General features: G+C 35.5%; 1 protein-coding gene across 3 annotated transcripts in view; it reads right to left on the reverse strand.

Annotated features, from left to right (window-relative positions):
* Nadsyn (NAD synthetase) overlaps window positions 1-17,250 on the reverse strand; it is a 73,209-nt gene that overhangs the window by 31,636 nt on the left and 24,323 nt on the right. For all 3 annotated transcript variants that reach the window (XR_011333893.1, XM_069834985.1, XM_069834987.1), the window contains exons 7-12: window positions 14,988-15,119; window positions 12,987-13,222; window positions 11,755-11,870; window positions 11,434-11,602; window positions 5,426-5,561; window positions 2,837-3,051 (exon numbers count right to left, since the gene is read on the reverse strand). Coding sequence is in view for 2 of the 3 variants with exons in the window: in XM_069834985.1 (XP_069691086.1) it covers window positions 2,837-3,051; window positions 5,426-5,561; window positions 11,434-11,602; window positions 11,755-11,870; window positions 12,987-13,222; window positions 14,988-15,119 (1,004 nt within the window). In the remaining variant the exon portion in view is untranslated. The remainder of the gene's footprint in view (window positions 1-2,836; window positions 3,052-5,425; window positions 5,562-11,433; window positions 11,603-11,754; window positions 11,871-12,986; window positions 13,223-14,987; window positions 15,120-17,250) is intronic.

The following is a 17,250-nucleotide window of genomic DNA, read 5'->3' on the forward strand; positions in this document are numbered from 1 at the left end:
CCATGTATGGGGGGAATGCCATCAGAGAAAGTGGTTCTGTTGTTTCAACACACAACATTTACTGTTCATTCACAGAAGATGATGCTATGCATCTGGTAGAATAAAGAAGGTGTTGTGTACTACGAATTGCTTCCCTGGAATATAACTGTAAGCTAACATTTATTGCCAACAACTCAGATGTCTTGTGGCCACAATTGAGAAAAAACCAGGAAGACTACATCAAATGCAACTGCAATATGATAATGAACGTCTGCACTCAGTTAACATGATGAAAGCAGCTACCCAGGAGTTTGGTGGGAGGTGATTCTATATCCCCCATATTATCCCGATCCTGTGCCATCAGATTTCCATCTTTTCTGTTCTCTATCCAAAAATTTTCAACAGAACTCTTTTAATAAGAAGATGCGAAATCGAGAAACTACCCCAGCATTGACAGTCATAGATAATGTAGGAGTATATATTATTGATAATTTTTGTTTTCTATTCATCTCAAAAAATGTTGTCAACGCTACAAACTTCTGCATCAGCCCAATATATATCAATCTTACACATAGCTAATGGCAATTCATGGGGTGGTGTTGTGAAGCTGCAATTTTACTCACTCTTAATGAAAAACATGCTTGGCTACATGGCTCAAGTCATGTCTCACAAGCCTATCATAGTAGGTGATACCTATTGTCCCAATCACGCAACCTGTACGTAGTTCTAAAACACTGATGTTAAATTGTATACTCAAAAGTATACTTTTGATTGTCCAGAGTGTTGACTGTGCTCAGCTATGACTGAGGGCTTAAATGGTATTCAGAAAGTGATAAAAGACATGCACATGTATGAAAATTGCGATACACTGTTACACTCATCAAATGAAATTAAATAATATCAATACCATTAATTATCAAGTGCGCATCTTTTCTGTAAATCTGATTGGAACCTGTTCCTTTTCTCAAATTCAATGCAATGAACATACATCTTGGACGAAATTGAGCCAAGAAGGTTGAGAAACTTTCTTCAGGAATACAATGAAGGAAGAAAGACGTATGGAATTAAACATTATTTGCAAGTAAGAAGAAACACAGAATAGATTTGAAATTTCATTCTTATTACATTAGATACATGTCGGAGACATCAATTCTTGAAAACTTTTCATCTTTCAGTGAATTGGGGGGGGGGGAGGGAATAACAAGTTAAGAGCCCACCCAATGGGAGAAACTTTATGTTGAATTAAGTATTTTTTGTCTATAAAGTTTCTTAAAATTATCATTTTATCATAATTTCTTTTAACAATTTTGTAACTACAATGACTCAGTGATATTCTGAGAGTCCTTGCCAGAATTTAATAAATGGGCATTACTCCTCATGTCTGTCCCAGCTGCTACTTGTTAAAAGAAATCAGAAAGGAAGTCTGTCGTCGTCATTGTTTATGCAACTTCAGATGACTTGAATACATTTAAAGTGGTAGTAATGTTTTGTTACAAGGCTGGACGAAATCCTGTGGAATACTACTGAAAATTTACCCTCCCTCCCCCAAAAGATCATAATGGTAAAGAATTATAAAAATGTGTTAGGGAAGGAACTAACATTATGGTGAAAGAATAGGTGGAAAAGCTGATTGCCCATAACTACAAAGATCCAATACTAGAGTGGGAAGGGCAGTGGACTTCTGAAGTAGATGTGAGATGAATTTCCAAATGCCACCTTTGTCCAATGTTATAAAGGGTCCGGATTCTTAAGTTTTGAACTATTTTATTTCTTGTTAGCTAACTGTGATATTTTAACATAATTATATGTTTCATTATCATGGGAGTTACATAGTTGAATCTTATAAAACCTAAAAATAGGTAAAACTTATAAAAAAAAAAGTTAAGAATTAGTTATATAGTACCATAAAATACCTACCACATAAAAATACATACTTTTTAATGTACGTTACTTTTAAAACATTAACCAACATTGTGCATCTTGTTCATTGTTAAACTTTAAAGAAAGTATTGTTAAGAAACTTACACTTCCAGTTTATTAAAAGCGTTTGCTCCAGCAAGATGTCAAAAGGAAAGTATTCACCAGTGGATTGGCAATGATCCAAATTTTACTACAGATTGCAAAATTATATTTTGTCAGGTCTGCCAAAAGTAGGTGAGCTGCGATCAAAAATTACATTTTCTGCAGCATAAATGATCTGTAGGACATTCAGTAGCATTGAGAGAAAAAAAGAGGATCCAGTTCCAACCACTAATTTCAGGTTTTTCTGGCTCTTCAAAAGACAAATTTTAACATACGTTTATGTGAGGCACTAGGATCAGCAAATGTGCCATGACACAACCCAATATCAGTGGCCAAAAGATACCTGACAAATCAATCTTAAGAAAAAAATATTTGCAGCAACTACACAACTAAAAGACTAAATCCACCTGAACGGAGCTGTAAGACTGTAACATATGGCTTTCAGTAGACGAGACCACTGATAGTTGTGGTTGTTTCATCACTAACATCATGCTGGGTAAGTTAGGCCCCACAGAACCTGGTAAATCCTACCTGATATGCAAAATAGATTAAACAAACCACAGCACCATAGCCTGCACTGTCAGAGATGCCATACACATCCTCGCAAGTTATAAAGATTAGTCATTTTTTCCAATCTTTGAGTCAAAGCTCCATCTTATATTACACCATTACACATGAAACATTAATACAGTACTAAGATAATTTAAATTATTCTTTTGTTCTGTGACTTTCTCTTCTACCACAATTTTAGCTCTACTTGTGATTTAAAAATTACCGTATGACTTCAATTTAAGATAATGAATATATAATCATATTATATTATAGATTATCTTACTTCTTCTTGGCGTAAATAAGAAATGCACGTAAATCTGTCTTGGAGATGCCCCCAATGGGATTGATGTCTGCACTGGAACAATCATACTTGGTCACATATCCTCGCAGTGACTCATCAACATTTGCCGATCCTAACACCAGAAGCCCACCTGACCGGTTACGAACCCAAAGCATCAGCTGGGCAAACAGGTATGCTAGTACCATACGTAGACGTGCCTGCAATAGATTCTTACATGAGATGTCTGCATGCTTTCTTCAGAACTACATTTCTTCCAACTAGAGAATGAAGTAAATGTAAACAAAACCACTGTTCATATATTTTTGTATTACTCCCAAGACACACGTGATTTACAGCATGACAATATAGACAACATTGTTTACATAAATGAAAGTGTCTGGCCAGCCATGACACTGCTCCAGACATATCATGACTTTTCTTCCTCTTAGCAGCCAAGGGAATCCCAAAACCAAACATGCATATAACACTTATATTATACTTTACATAAGATGAAAAGAGTAATATTATTTTAAATTGATGCTTTAGCTGTCAACGTTTTACACTTAAAATTTTTCGAAAAATACCTTATTACTGTCATATTTTTATATTAGCAATTGATTATTTTGTGGATTGACAGTGAGAGGCTGAAGAAGGGAGTGTGATGCAATTAAGTGTCACGTGGCTTTGTTTGCAGTTACTTTATTCTCTAGTTGGAAGAAGTATAAATTTGCTGTAACATTCTATCATATCATTATATTATAAGAATGGGTTAACATGTAAAATGGGTACACATTCGTCTTCAGTTATACATGTTTCAGGGCTAGTGTTGCCCCATATTCAGTAATGGTTTGACAATATTCATTGGTGTGATGTCTTGGATAGATGTTGCCAATGAATCTCGTCAAAAACATTACTGAAGATGGGGTAGCACTAGCCTCGAAACATGTATACCTGAAGACGAATCACATCCATTTTACTTGTTCAAACAACGTTTTCAACTCATTTTTATAATTTTAATGACATGTTAAAATTTAAATTGTGAACACTGTATAAAACGTGACAACACTGTCTATTTTTAAATATTCTATTGCTATAACATATTTGCTTCAACCAGTGGTGATATTCGGCCGATTCACACTGGTTCGGATGAACCTGTTGTTAAATTATTTCTAGGTAATATATACAATTACTATGAACATATACAGTACCGTATATGTTTAACGTAGGTACACATGAGAGAACTGGTTGTTAAACTTTTTGAATATCACCATTGGCTTCAACCATGTTTCTTAAAAGAGGAATCATTACAAGACAGAAGGTCTCTGCAAGATGAAATAAGAAAGATGTGAATTTTAATGCTATTTTTACGATATATTTACCTAAAAATTGAAGTCAAATACATTTGAAATATTTACTTTACATGACATGTTGTTACTCTTCAAGGATGATGAAATTAGATAGGACACAATGTTCTGATTTGTAACAATCGAGTCATTTGCTCTCTTGAGTTTCAATATTTTTTTTATGATGTTACTAGCTTCACAAATGCCGCACCAATTTCTTCTGGCTCATTTCATAACACATACTTTGGAGATACTGAAATTTCTAATGTATAAAAATACAGTGCGAAGTAATATGCTCAGCAACAAGTCTAAATTTTATGCTCACTTAAAAGTGTTTTCCATTTTGAATATACTATGTGTTGTTGTTTTCAAATGGCTGGGGTTTGGTTTTACAACATTAGTTCTCGTGCTTCCCAGTAGTCCTGGTAGACCTTTTCACTCCTAAAGAATATATTGTATTTCCAGAAAATGTAATTTTACAACTTTTTTACAAAATTCAAATTTACAGGCATTTCATTAATGTAGGCCTAATACAGTATTTTCATTTTTGTTTGTTGGATTTTACATTTTTCTTTTGTCAGTGTCTCTGCCACCTCATTTTGATGCACTCCATAATGTGCTGACATCCATTGGGAGACTTCTTTTTTTCTGAAATTCTGTACTTGTTCAATCATATTACATTTTTTGTTTGTAGTTTTTAATCTTACAACTTCGATGGCATCCATTGAGTTAAACTCCAGATTTACAGTCATTAAGTCGGAAGAGGATGTGTTGCAGTGCAGTATATAAAAATAGTTTCAATTTTCGCATCAAAGGCGAGAAATTTAAATAATCTAATTCATGTTTTAACTGAGCCAAAACAATAAACTATTACCAGAACCTGTAACTTGAGTAATCTCTGTCAAGCTATCAGAGCCCTATGTTGTTTAGTCAACTGTCCAAAGACAGGCCTGAACCTTACAAGTGATACCAACATGCCACCACTTATGAGGCAACTAGACCAGGAAGTAATGGGATAGGGTGGCCAGTTTCATTGGCTCCATTGCATACATCGCCGATTAACTACATGTTACACTAATCAGACTTCAGATGCATACAAACAATTGTTCTTCCTCCGACACATATCGTCAAGTGAGACGTACTGCCTGATAATAGATGTACATATCAGCCAGAACCTCAATCAGGTGAGCCCTTATGAAACCTACAAATATCGCAACCGTATTGAGAGCTATAAAGTGAATGCAGTTACCTGAACATTCTGCAAAGCAAGACTTTCCCTTGCACTTCCACCTCTAGAGGCATATTTCGGAACCAACCCAGATACAGCAGTAAAGATCCCAAGCACTGCTGACACTGCCACGTCAATGTTGATGGTGAGGTGGTAGCTGTAAAACACACATACAAACACAAGAAGTCATATTGGCAATCACTTATTTTAGTTTACTAAACTATCATGCAACATATGTAGCCACTAAATTAGGCAGAAATGGTCTATAAAAATTGTCTTTTGCAATGGCAAAAGAATTAGAAGAATTACACCAGTCTCATATTCTTTGCACCAGAATAATTGAGGTCATGATGGCCCCCTCGTGATGTTTTAATATTTAAAAAGAGTTGTTCCCATAAATGTCTTAACAAAATTGAACATCTTAATTGAGGCACTCAGAAGCAAAGTGATACAAGTGACATTTAGTAAGTTTTGAGATAAATGACTCTGAAGTTGAAAAGCAAATTAAAAAATCTGTTACAAGACTATGTTGCTGTAAATTTACAGTTGTGTATGTTGGTACCTATATTTTTAACTTCTAAATAGAAATTATCTATTCTAAATCATTTTAGGTAAAATAGGGTCCTAAAGTCACTTGTATTATTTTTCCACGAAAATATTTTTGTGGAGAAGTAATATAAGTGCAACAGTTTTCAGTATTTGTATATTATTTAAAACAAGAACAAGAATATTGCTTACAACACTCAAACATTCATGTCTTAACAGCATTTGAGCTTTCTGATTATCATATTATAACACAAAATGTGTCTGTATAACCGAAAGAATCACTCAGTCAATCTTCTTAAAGTATCCAGCTGTTTGCTGACAACATAAAGTCCACTATAGTCTATTAAGTTTTTGTTTTTCATGAGAAGTGAGGGGTATTTTGAATGGTGTTCATTATAGATGCCTGTTGCTAGTAGCCAAAGTAGTCAATATATACTGCAGAGATGTGTCTTCTGCAATTGATATTGATGATTTTAATTTACTTCTTTTGTGGTTTATGGATGGACAGTATAGAAGAATGTGTTCCAGATCTTCATCGGGATTATTAAACCACAGACAAGTAGGAGTATCAGAAAGGTGAAATCGGTATAGGTAATTGTGTGACAATGTGACCTGTTCTGGCTCTTGTTAAAATGTTGACATGTCTGGGCAATTTTTTGTACATATCTAGGTTATTTGGTTTCTTTTGAACGGACTGTAAAATTTTTCCTTTTTCAGAAGAGAACCAATTGTTGATCCATAAGTTTATAAAGTGAGACTTTACTGAAGCAAAGGCATTGGATAGAGATATCACTTGAAGAGGTCTTGGTTGCAAATATGTTGCCTATTTCGCAACGTTATTGACTTTCTCGTTTCCAAGTATATCACAATGACTAGGTATCCATTGACATGTTATTTCCTTTTGGAGTTTTTTTAGTTTACTTAGTTTTTTTCAGAATTGCAATAATTCTATGTGCGTATAGGTTTGGTACATATTTAACTATATTAAATATAGCTTCCTTGTAGTTGTTAAGTATGCAAATAGATTTTTCAGAAATTTGAGTAACACACTGAAGAGCAGCATCAATAACTAGGAATTCAGTGTCAAGACGGAGGAGGATGAACATGGTATGAAGTAACTTTCTGATATTTTGAAATATAATACCCTGCTTCTGATATCCCATCATCAGGGTTTAGAGATCCATCTGTATAAATTTTAAGATGCTCCTTATATGTGCTGCAGATTAGTTCCATGGCATCTAACTTAAGAATGTATGGAGGATCATTTTTGGAATGATTTCCTGGCATTTGTATGCTATGTTCTGGAATTATCCATTTTCATGGAGGAATTTCACAACTGAAGTTTTAACAATGAGTGGTGTCTGTGATATATATTGGTATTTCTTCTCTCTTTATTTTGTAGAAGTTAAACAGGATATTATCTGACAGTTTGAAGAACATCTGAGATCTGGATGAAACTTTCAATTTTAAATGACGTATTTTATATCCTTTTTTAATACATAGTGTCTGATAGGTTGAATATTACATCTGTAGGACTCCTACCGCGAGTATTCCTTGAACTTTCTCTTCCACGTCCTGCAGTCCTTATTATAGGCCCATCCTTCATGCTTCATCATCAAATATAGAGTAGTGTATGGGTGGGATGAATTTCTTTAGCTATTGCAAGTTGCTCCACTTAGCAAAAGTTATCCTTATTGTATAGTTGGTCCAGCTCAATGTGTGGAGACCTTCCACGAAGACGTTTCGAATACGTAAAATGTTACCTCCCTCCATTGTGGCAAATGAATTAGTCATAAACAGAAAAAACGCAACACTATGTAAACAACGCACTTGTATTAGTTTGCCTCTCAGACAAAACTCTGTATGCATTGTAATATAAGAGTAACGCCAACATGGAGCAGCACTGACTGGAACTGCACTTATATTACTTTTTTTCTGAACAGAAGTGACGTTAAAGATTTAGAATATACACTTACCTCAACTTTAAAAAAAATGTCACTTGTATTACTTTGCTTCTGAGTGCCTCAATTGCTAGTATAGCAGTGTTAAATTTTATTTCTGGGACGACTGTAGAACTTATTATCCGCCTGATGATAGGATAATACAACAAAACTAATAACTGCCAGACTTGGATTCTGACATGGGAGAGCAATGACCAGTATTGTCGACTGATCAGGACTTCTGAGGAAGAAAAATTCAGCTCCAACAAGTGACAGTCTCATCACATACTAGCACAGATACAGATATAAGGACACACCATCACCAATTTCACAACACCCTGCCTACGACAAAGAACATAAACCTTTCTCAAATAGTAACGATTATGAATTTGTGTATTAATAATTATAGCAAGAGAATCTGGCCTATTATATATTCCTTTATTAGTGAATGATTTTTATATTAATAATTTATTTTATTTAATAATTTATATCATATTAATATTTATTATTATAATCAGAATACCCATGCAATGGTAACACACTGCTCTGAATTATTATTATTATTATTATTATTATTATTATTATTATTATACTGAGATAAGAAGAATTATGGAAGTTGAAGAAAGCATAATGGAGGAAATTGAAAGAAGACGATTGAAGTGGTATGGACATTTATGCAGAATGGATGAGACATGTATTCCTAAGATGGTATATGAATGAAAGTTGGAGGGAAAAAAAAAGAAGAAGACGGCCGCAGAATATACAGCACTGTATGAGGAATATTGGAGTCACAGAAGATGATGCTCAAAATAGAGATCAATGGAGGAAATTAATAAATGGAAGAAAAGAGTGAAGCATGGCTGTAATTTCATCTTGTTCTGGCGAAGAAGAACCTCTGTAGTGAGGAATATTCTGAATAAAAAATAATTACTATTATTATTCCTACCACAATATGTTGTTGTTGTTTCCTAATGCCAGGCGTTTCACAATAAAGTCATTTGACCTCTTGCACTCCAATATTTTTCAAAGATATTATCATGACCAGCCAATGAAGCACAGATTTCCAAATCCATTTCTTGGTTTGAGTTGCACAATGGGCAGTTAGGGGACTGATATATTCCAATTCTATGCAGGTGTTTAGCCAAACAATCACGGCCTGTTGCCAATCTAAATGCAGCTACAGACGATTTTCGTGGTAAATCGGGAATTAACTGTGGATTTTGATGCAGAGAGTTCCATTTTTTCCCTTGGGATTGTGTTATCAAATTTTGTTTGTTGAAGTCTAAGTATGTAGATTTAATAAATCTCTTCACAGAGTAATACGTAGATTTAGTAACAGGTCTGTAAGTAGCAGTGCTGCCCTTCTTTGCTAAACCATCTCCATTCTCGTTTCCCAGGATTCCACAATGGGATGGTATCCATTGGAATACAATTATTTTATTGAATGATATTAATTGAGAGAGCATTTTAGTTATGTCTACTGTTTGAGATGAAGGTGTGTGTTTAGAGACGATTAATAGAATAGCTGCTTTGGAGTCTGACAATATAACTGCATTCCTAAATTTATTGATGTGGCATAGAAGATTCCTGAGACATTCACTTATTGCAATGATTTCATCATCAAAACTTGTTGTTCCATATCAAAGTGATCTATAAAGTGAGAAGAGACAGCACGTAACACCTGCACCGGCACCTTGTTCTCTGGAGATCAAGGATCCGTCAGTGTATAAATGAAGCCAGTTTTGTGGAACGGTACCTAATATTAATTGTCTCTAAAGACAATTGTTTCAGTATTTCAGTGTTTACAACAATATGTTGTTGTTTTCCTAATGCTAGGCATTTGACAAAGTCATTTGACCTCTTGCACTCCAATGTTTTTCAAAGATATTGTCATGGTCAGCCACTGAAGCACAGATTTTGAGGTGTTTCGAATCCATTTCTTTGTTTGAGTTGCACAATGGGCAGTTAGGAGACTGATATATTCCAATTCTATGCAGGTGTTTGGCCAAACAGTCATGGCCTGTTGCCAATCTAAATGCAGCTACAGACGATTTGTGTGGTAAATCGGGAATTAACTGTGGATTATGATGCAGAGAGTTCCATTTTTTTCCCTTGAGATTGTGTTATCAAATTTTGTTTGTTGAAGTCTAAGTACGTAGATTTAATAAATCTTTTCACAGAGTAATATGTAGATTTAGCAACAGGTCTGTAAGTAGCAGTGCTGCCCTTCTTTGCTAAACCATCTCCATTCTCGTTTCCCAGGATTCCACAAAGGGATGGTATCCATTGGAATACGTTGTAATACTTTTTGCATAAAACGCTGTACGCAACACGTGTATAATCTTCATTATAAACATTTTCTCGTGCCATAATTACCGAGATTATACACTAGTTACATAAATTATTATTGTGTATGTGAAAAATTATATTTCACGCAATTTGTGTAAACTGACTGCACAAGCAGACTCATCCAGTTATTTGTACAAACCTCACTACTTTTCTTACCACGATCTGTAAACAAACTAGGTTTGTGCAAACTAGCATGCGCACAATAAAAATTTTATACAGACATTATAACTATGACACCACATAATCGTTTAAACCAAGCCTCTCATATAGAATGGACAGTTCACCACTCTGGCTGGAGTAGTGATCAGCATGTCTGACTGCAAAACTAGTGGTCTGGATCGAATCCTAGTTGGGACAAGTTGCCAGGTTGAGGCTTTCTTCAGGGTTTTTTCTCAACCCATTAAGAGCAAATGCTGAGTAACTTTCGGCACATGACCCTGGGTTCATTTCACTGTCGTCATCATCACCACCACCATTTTTATCCATCCTGCCTACTTCCATATTCATATATCATCCTATCACATAGAATTAACAGAATCCGAACTAATGAATGCCCCAACCACAGAATATAATTCAGCATAATTGCCAAAAAGTAGGCAGAAGCGCAAATAGCTACACGTCAATATGTGTGGAGTTAATATATATATATATATATATATATATATAAATTCAATTTATATAGACTGGACAACAATAAGTGGATAGAAATCGAATGTAAGGCATATGGAGATACACTCACATGCATAAAATAAATTTCTCATTAGAGGTCATGGCAACAGAGTTTCTTTAGCAAAACTGCAAGTGAAAATTGCATGAACATATAAATGGTATTTAATGAAGATATATATCACGGGAGAAGAAATTTACTCATAAAATTAGTATATGGAACTGGTGCCCACTCAGCATCATGGTGAATCTGGAAAGCTATAATGACTAGCAAAATCTAGTTTTGCAAGCCAATTGTAATGCTCGGGAGGAGGGGAATCAACATGCTAATCATGAGTTACTTCCTTACTGGTTGTATGATTGTTCACCCCTACTGAGGCATTTTGGATGTCAAGTCAGCAATTGGTTGGCAGGCTTTGGCCCTGCATGGGCTGTTGAACAATGGATCAAATTAGAAATTTTCCATACGGTAGTTACAGAGAAAAAAATTGTCTTTGTATCTTCAACAAGCAATAATGTAACTCTCACCTGCCAATTTGTTCTGCTAGAACCATTGCACGTGTCTTTGTCTGTTGGGAACTGTTCTCACTGCCCATGTAGCAGGTCACAAACAGACGTCCACATAGCTCCTGTGGTTTCGTTGGTACATACTCTCCATCACAAACAATCCTGCGCACATCTGCCAGCACTTTGGAATCTGATAATATGTAAGAAATATAAACATAATAACGTAACAAATTAGTTTCTCAACTTTTTAATAGCAAATTACAATCCCTAATAAAATTAAGGTGTTGCAATTCTCAGATATACAATTATATTGAAGGTTCAGTAGTCAAACTGATCTCTTACCTCCTTTTTGTATGGCATCACACACTAAATGGCACATTGAGAACACAATTGTTGCAACAGAAGTAGAGTCCATACCTCCACTCAGTGGTAGAAAGAAGCCACCTTGACCAGACCTCCTGAAATATTACACATAAAAATAAATTAGCAATTAATTATTTGAGAAGTTTCCAATGTAAAGGCATCTCAGTTCAAAAAATAAATAACTGAGAAACGTGTCAAATCAGAGGTCACTCTGAACATAGATATGAAATAATGGCATGACACATTATACAGGCAGCAAGGTAAGAAGTATCAAATTTCATTATTGTTTCCATTGTTATCATCTTTAGTAATTGTCCTTATATTTTTATGGTTTAACTTTGCTTTTTCTGGATAGAAATTTGTGTGTACATATTACTACACTAATAAATACAGTAAAATCCTTTGTAACTGGCACACAAATAACTGGCAATACCAAAACAACGGCACTTTTGGCTGAGCCAAAAAAAAAGTTTAAATCTGCCACATTGCCACAGCCTGGGCCGTCAGTGTTGCCACATTAGGAAGTTCGCACAAACTTTCATTTTCAATGAATATTAGAACCTAAAATTAGTGTATTATTTGTGTTGTGTGAAGAGTTTTATTAAAGAAAACACACACAGGTTTTATTTAATTATGTTCAGGCCATCAGTGTTGCCACATTAAGAAGTTCCCACGAACTTTCGTTTTCAGTGAATATTCGAACCTAAAATTAGTGTATTATTTGTGTTGTGTGATGTGTTTTAATAAAGAAAATCCACACAGTTTTTATGTTTATTCAGTTATGAGCAAGTGATAAACAAATAAGCTTCACATAGCTGCAGTTTCAACATTTGGCACCATGAAATACGAACTTTTTTTTTTTTTGTATATACTGGTATTTATTCAATTATCTGGCAAAATCTCGTATCTGGAACTAGGCTGATCCCTTTTGTGCCAGTTAAGAGGGACTCTATTATATATATTTTTTCGTGTAAATGCAAGACAGTGGAACTGTTAAGCACATTACAAGATGGAATCCATGATGGAAAAGGAACATGGACATACAGAAACAAAGAAAGTACGAAGAATAGAAATTCAGAAGAAAAAGACTGAAGGAGATTAACAAGGATTCCATACATTGAAATGTGACTACATTATACGTAATGAGTTGCAGCTGTTGGCCTAAATGGCTACTGAATGAACTGAATAGCGTCAGTTGCAGAAGCTCTCACCTGAGGTAGTCCCACATCCAGCAGGCAGGTCCAAGAGAAATTTCTTCTTCAGGACTATGGTAGACCCACTCTATGGGCTGACAATTTGGGAGTCCAATGCCCTTCTCATCAGAGAGGGCCATGTCAACCTGTATTCGGGGATAGGATGCCGACGTGGATGCCATGTGAGAGCGAGATCGGATGGCATTGCGATAGGCTCTTATGTCTTCCAAATCTATTGTGGCCACTACCACTTCCTGCATAATGCAAAATCACCAGTCCATTACATCACAATCTCATTAGTCTCCTGATGTGATTATCATGCTTTTGAACCCAGGTAACACACCGTTCAAACAGAGTGAAGATTGAAGAATTTTTAGGACTTTCACTGGATGAGAAAATAAGAGCTACTGGCTCCATATAGTACATTTACTGCATATGAAAGATCGCTTTTTCATGGTATACTTAGATAAATAAATGCAAAATTCTATGTCCACTGAATCAACACTGAAAATAAATCAATAATTAGAATTTAACAATAATACATTTGCCATTTTAACCTATGTCTCTGAATACAGTTAAGATTTTTCTGGAAATGTGCTACATTTATGGAGTTGATCCTGCAGCTTTAGTCCCTTCTGAAGAAAACCGTACTATTGTCCTTACACACCTATTTCCCAGAGTTCAGGTAAAGCCAAAACCTTGGATGTAATGGGAAGCATGGTAGCAACTAACATACCAAGGATTATTATTAAAGGACTTTGTAATCTGCATTGTACTGCTAATATTATAACATATTGTTGTGTTTAAAATCTGGAAATCAAGAAGCAGTAACTGGATATTATTCTAAGAAATCCCTACCCAATAAGTGATATAATGAAATTGAATTACTTTTGTCAATAAATAGAAATATTTTATAACATAATAATTCTTTTCATGTCATTTAGTGATAAAATAAACTTAACATCTTTTTTTATACAGGTTACTTATCAACTTAACAGTAAGTGACTAAAACTGAATACTCTGAAATGTTTCCATCCGTAAAGATTTTGACTGTTTAATTACTTAGAAGTTGCTAGGGAACTTTTGTCAATTTCTTGCATTTAATGCAATGTGAACAAATCTGTAGATGTAAAGGAAAAATAATCATGTTTTATACGTCTATTGCAGTTTTAGTACCACTGAGTTTCAGTTGTTATTATTAAACTGTTTCTCCAATTCAACACCTCTTATCTACACATGCACACATTCACCTGCAAGAACGCACATGCACACTCTCTCTCTCTCTCTCTACTCCCCCCCCCACTTCTACATATGTGACTTCTTTTATACTTCATGGATTAGGCGAACTACCAATTTACTGTAACTCTTTTCAGCTTTTTTTTGTCTTTATTATTTCAGGTTCCTTTATGTTGTTTACTCAACTGTCCGAAGACAAGTATGAACCTCACAAGTGATACCAATATGAGGAAACTAGGCCAGGTTCCTTCATGGGCTATAATGTTATGCTTAGTGTTACCTCTATTTTATTTACATGCTGTATCCAATAATAAAATTGTAGTACTGTATTTTGTAGTCTATGTGAATTTTAATTATGTTCTAATATTACTAATCCTTTCAACAATAACAATGTAATCCTGCCTTGTAATTTAGAGCTACCTATAGTCTCTTGTACCATAGTCTTTTCGCATTAATGCTAAACATGTAATCAATAGCTGTGTTAACTATTTCTGTACACCTTCAGGAAGTGTCAGAATTTTCTTCAAGCATCTACTTTAGTCTAATATCTTCAATATGTCATACCTCAATATTTCTTTCACATTCTCATACTATAAATCTGACACACATAAATCAATTATTTGAATGTTACAAAGCAAATCTTACGAATGTCAGCATATTGTACATAGTTCTTTAACATAATATCATAACTTATCTTGTACACTATAGAATAATGCCTTAGCTTATAAATAATATTTTGTTCACGAAAATGTCATTGACAGAGGCAGAATAAGAGACACTCACAACTTCCTGGAGGGCAAATTGCTGACCGCGATTTACAATGTCACCATTCACAGCAATGCAGGAACATCCGTTGAAGTAAATGCGCTGGCCATCACAGCCTCGTAAGTTGCTGAACAAGTAGCATCCACCACACTAGAACCACACAAAATATAGTCTCATGCTTGCATTTGCAAAAGACACAGGACAGCTGTCATACCGCACGCATGTTAAGATGCTCTATTGCCCCACTATTTACTCATTTGCCTAGCCTTTATCTCCACCTCTCTCTTTCAGACCTACCAACTTTTCCACAATGTGCGAATATTCGGAAGAATAAAAAAAAATAATCATAGTGATACAGGTTAGTACATGTTTAAATCTCATGATAAATTATTACCTAATCTCGCAAATTTGACAAGCATAATATGCACATCAACAAGCACCAACAATGAACAGAATATATCTTTTTCATATTATTATTCTAATACGTTCAGTATTGTCAACAACACCGCAATCACTAAAAATACGATATATCCTTTTGCTGAGATTATTTTCCAAATGGTAGCTGTAAAAGTAAACAGTGAAGTAAGACAAATAATAATTATGAAATTATAAATAGGGAACGGGCGGCCGGGTAGCTCAGTTGGTAGAGCAGCTGGCTATGGACTGGAAGGTCCGGGGTTCGATCCCAGGTGGTGACAGGATTTTTTCTCGTTGCCAAACTTTCAGAACGGCCCCGAGGTTCACTCAGCCTCCTATAAAATTGAGTACCGGGTCTTTCCCGGGGGTAAAAGGCGGTCAGAGCGTGGTGCCGACCACACCACCTCATTCTAGTGCCGAGGTCATGGAAAGCATGGGGCTCTACCTCCATGTCCCCCAAGTGCCTTCATGGCATGTTACGGGGATACCTTTACCTTTTATGAATAGGGAACACATAGAGAGATTTACAATTGGAAGATGGAAAGGAAATAGTAATGTGGAAGAATATATCTATTTAGGGTTGAATATAACATGAGATATAATCCACAGCCTAAATTAAACAAGTTTTGTGGGACTCGTCCATACCATCTAAACCACTGACATCTATTATGTGATAGTTAAAATTACAATTAAATTACATATGCAGCAGAAACATGCTATCTAAAAGCAAGAATTGTAGCAAAATTAAATTCTACACAAAGAGAATTGTGGCAACATTCAGTGAAGATTTATAGGAAGGCCAAATTAAGAATACAACCATTAAACATAAAAGGAATGTAACTAGATCTCTATTGAATGAGATTCAATCAAACGAATTAAAATTCTATGGACATGTTTAGAGAATGGACGAGGTTAGAATATCGGTTATGACCTAATATTGATCAAGAAACAAGGAATTAAAGAACTGATTAGAGAAAAAGGATCGACAGAGGACAGAAACAACTGAAGAATGAAGATAAACTGATAGCAAAATGAACGTTATATTTTACAACCTTGTAACTCCGCCTTCCAGGCGCCCCAACCTCAGAAGTGGGTTACAACTAAGCCATGGCCAGGAGAGAAGACCAGAAATGTCGAAAAGACAACCTGGTGGCATTGGATAAAAAAAAAAAATTTACAACCTGATAAATTTAATATTTTGTAGTTTCTCTCTGTGTCTGATAATACAAGCACTTGCTCCCCTTTCTTAGATCTTAAATGGGTCAAATGTTTGGAAACGAATTTTCTCCCCCTTTGTAGTAGAGAGCACGGCCAGCCATATTCCACCCCAAGTCTGAGATTACTTGCAGCTGGTCACAACATGGCTAGTGTCCTTCCCAGCAGTTTGGTTTCCCACCCAAGGTGACATCACGCATCATACAGGGATGCAAGGACGCATCCCTGCTGAGGTGAATAAAAAGATGGCTCAAAAACAGATTAGAGCCAGTGTCAGCTGCATTCTGGGCTTGCCTCATGATGTTAGCTGCAACTCCACCATTCTCTCCTCAAGCAAGACTTTGATTCTCCATGTTCATCCCAGTTCTTCTATGCAGTCGAAAAGTGGCAGAGTTAGGCTCACTGATCCCATGATAGCAGAGTTTACCTGTTTTCCAGCTCCTGGAGTTAAAAAAAGTCACGAAACTCGGCTCGTTGAGCCCTCAATGCCCAGAAGCTTGTTTCCGCTGTCAAAAGTCGTGAGCTAGACTCACTGATCCCTCAATTGGGAGGGAGCTGTCCTAGGGACATGGAATTACACTTTCATTTTATGAAGAAATGTGTCATGAATTTACTTTCGCGTAACAGATTAATACAAAACTGCTCTCAT

The sequence above is a fragment of the Periplaneta americana genome, chromosome 9, assembly GCF_040183065.1.
Source record: "Periplaneta americana isolate PAMFEO1 chromosome 9, P.americana_PAMFEO1_priV1, whole genome shotgun sequence".
Taxonomy (NCBI): Eukaryota; Metazoa; Arthropoda; class Insecta; order Blattodea; family Blattidae; genus Periplaneta; species Periplaneta americana.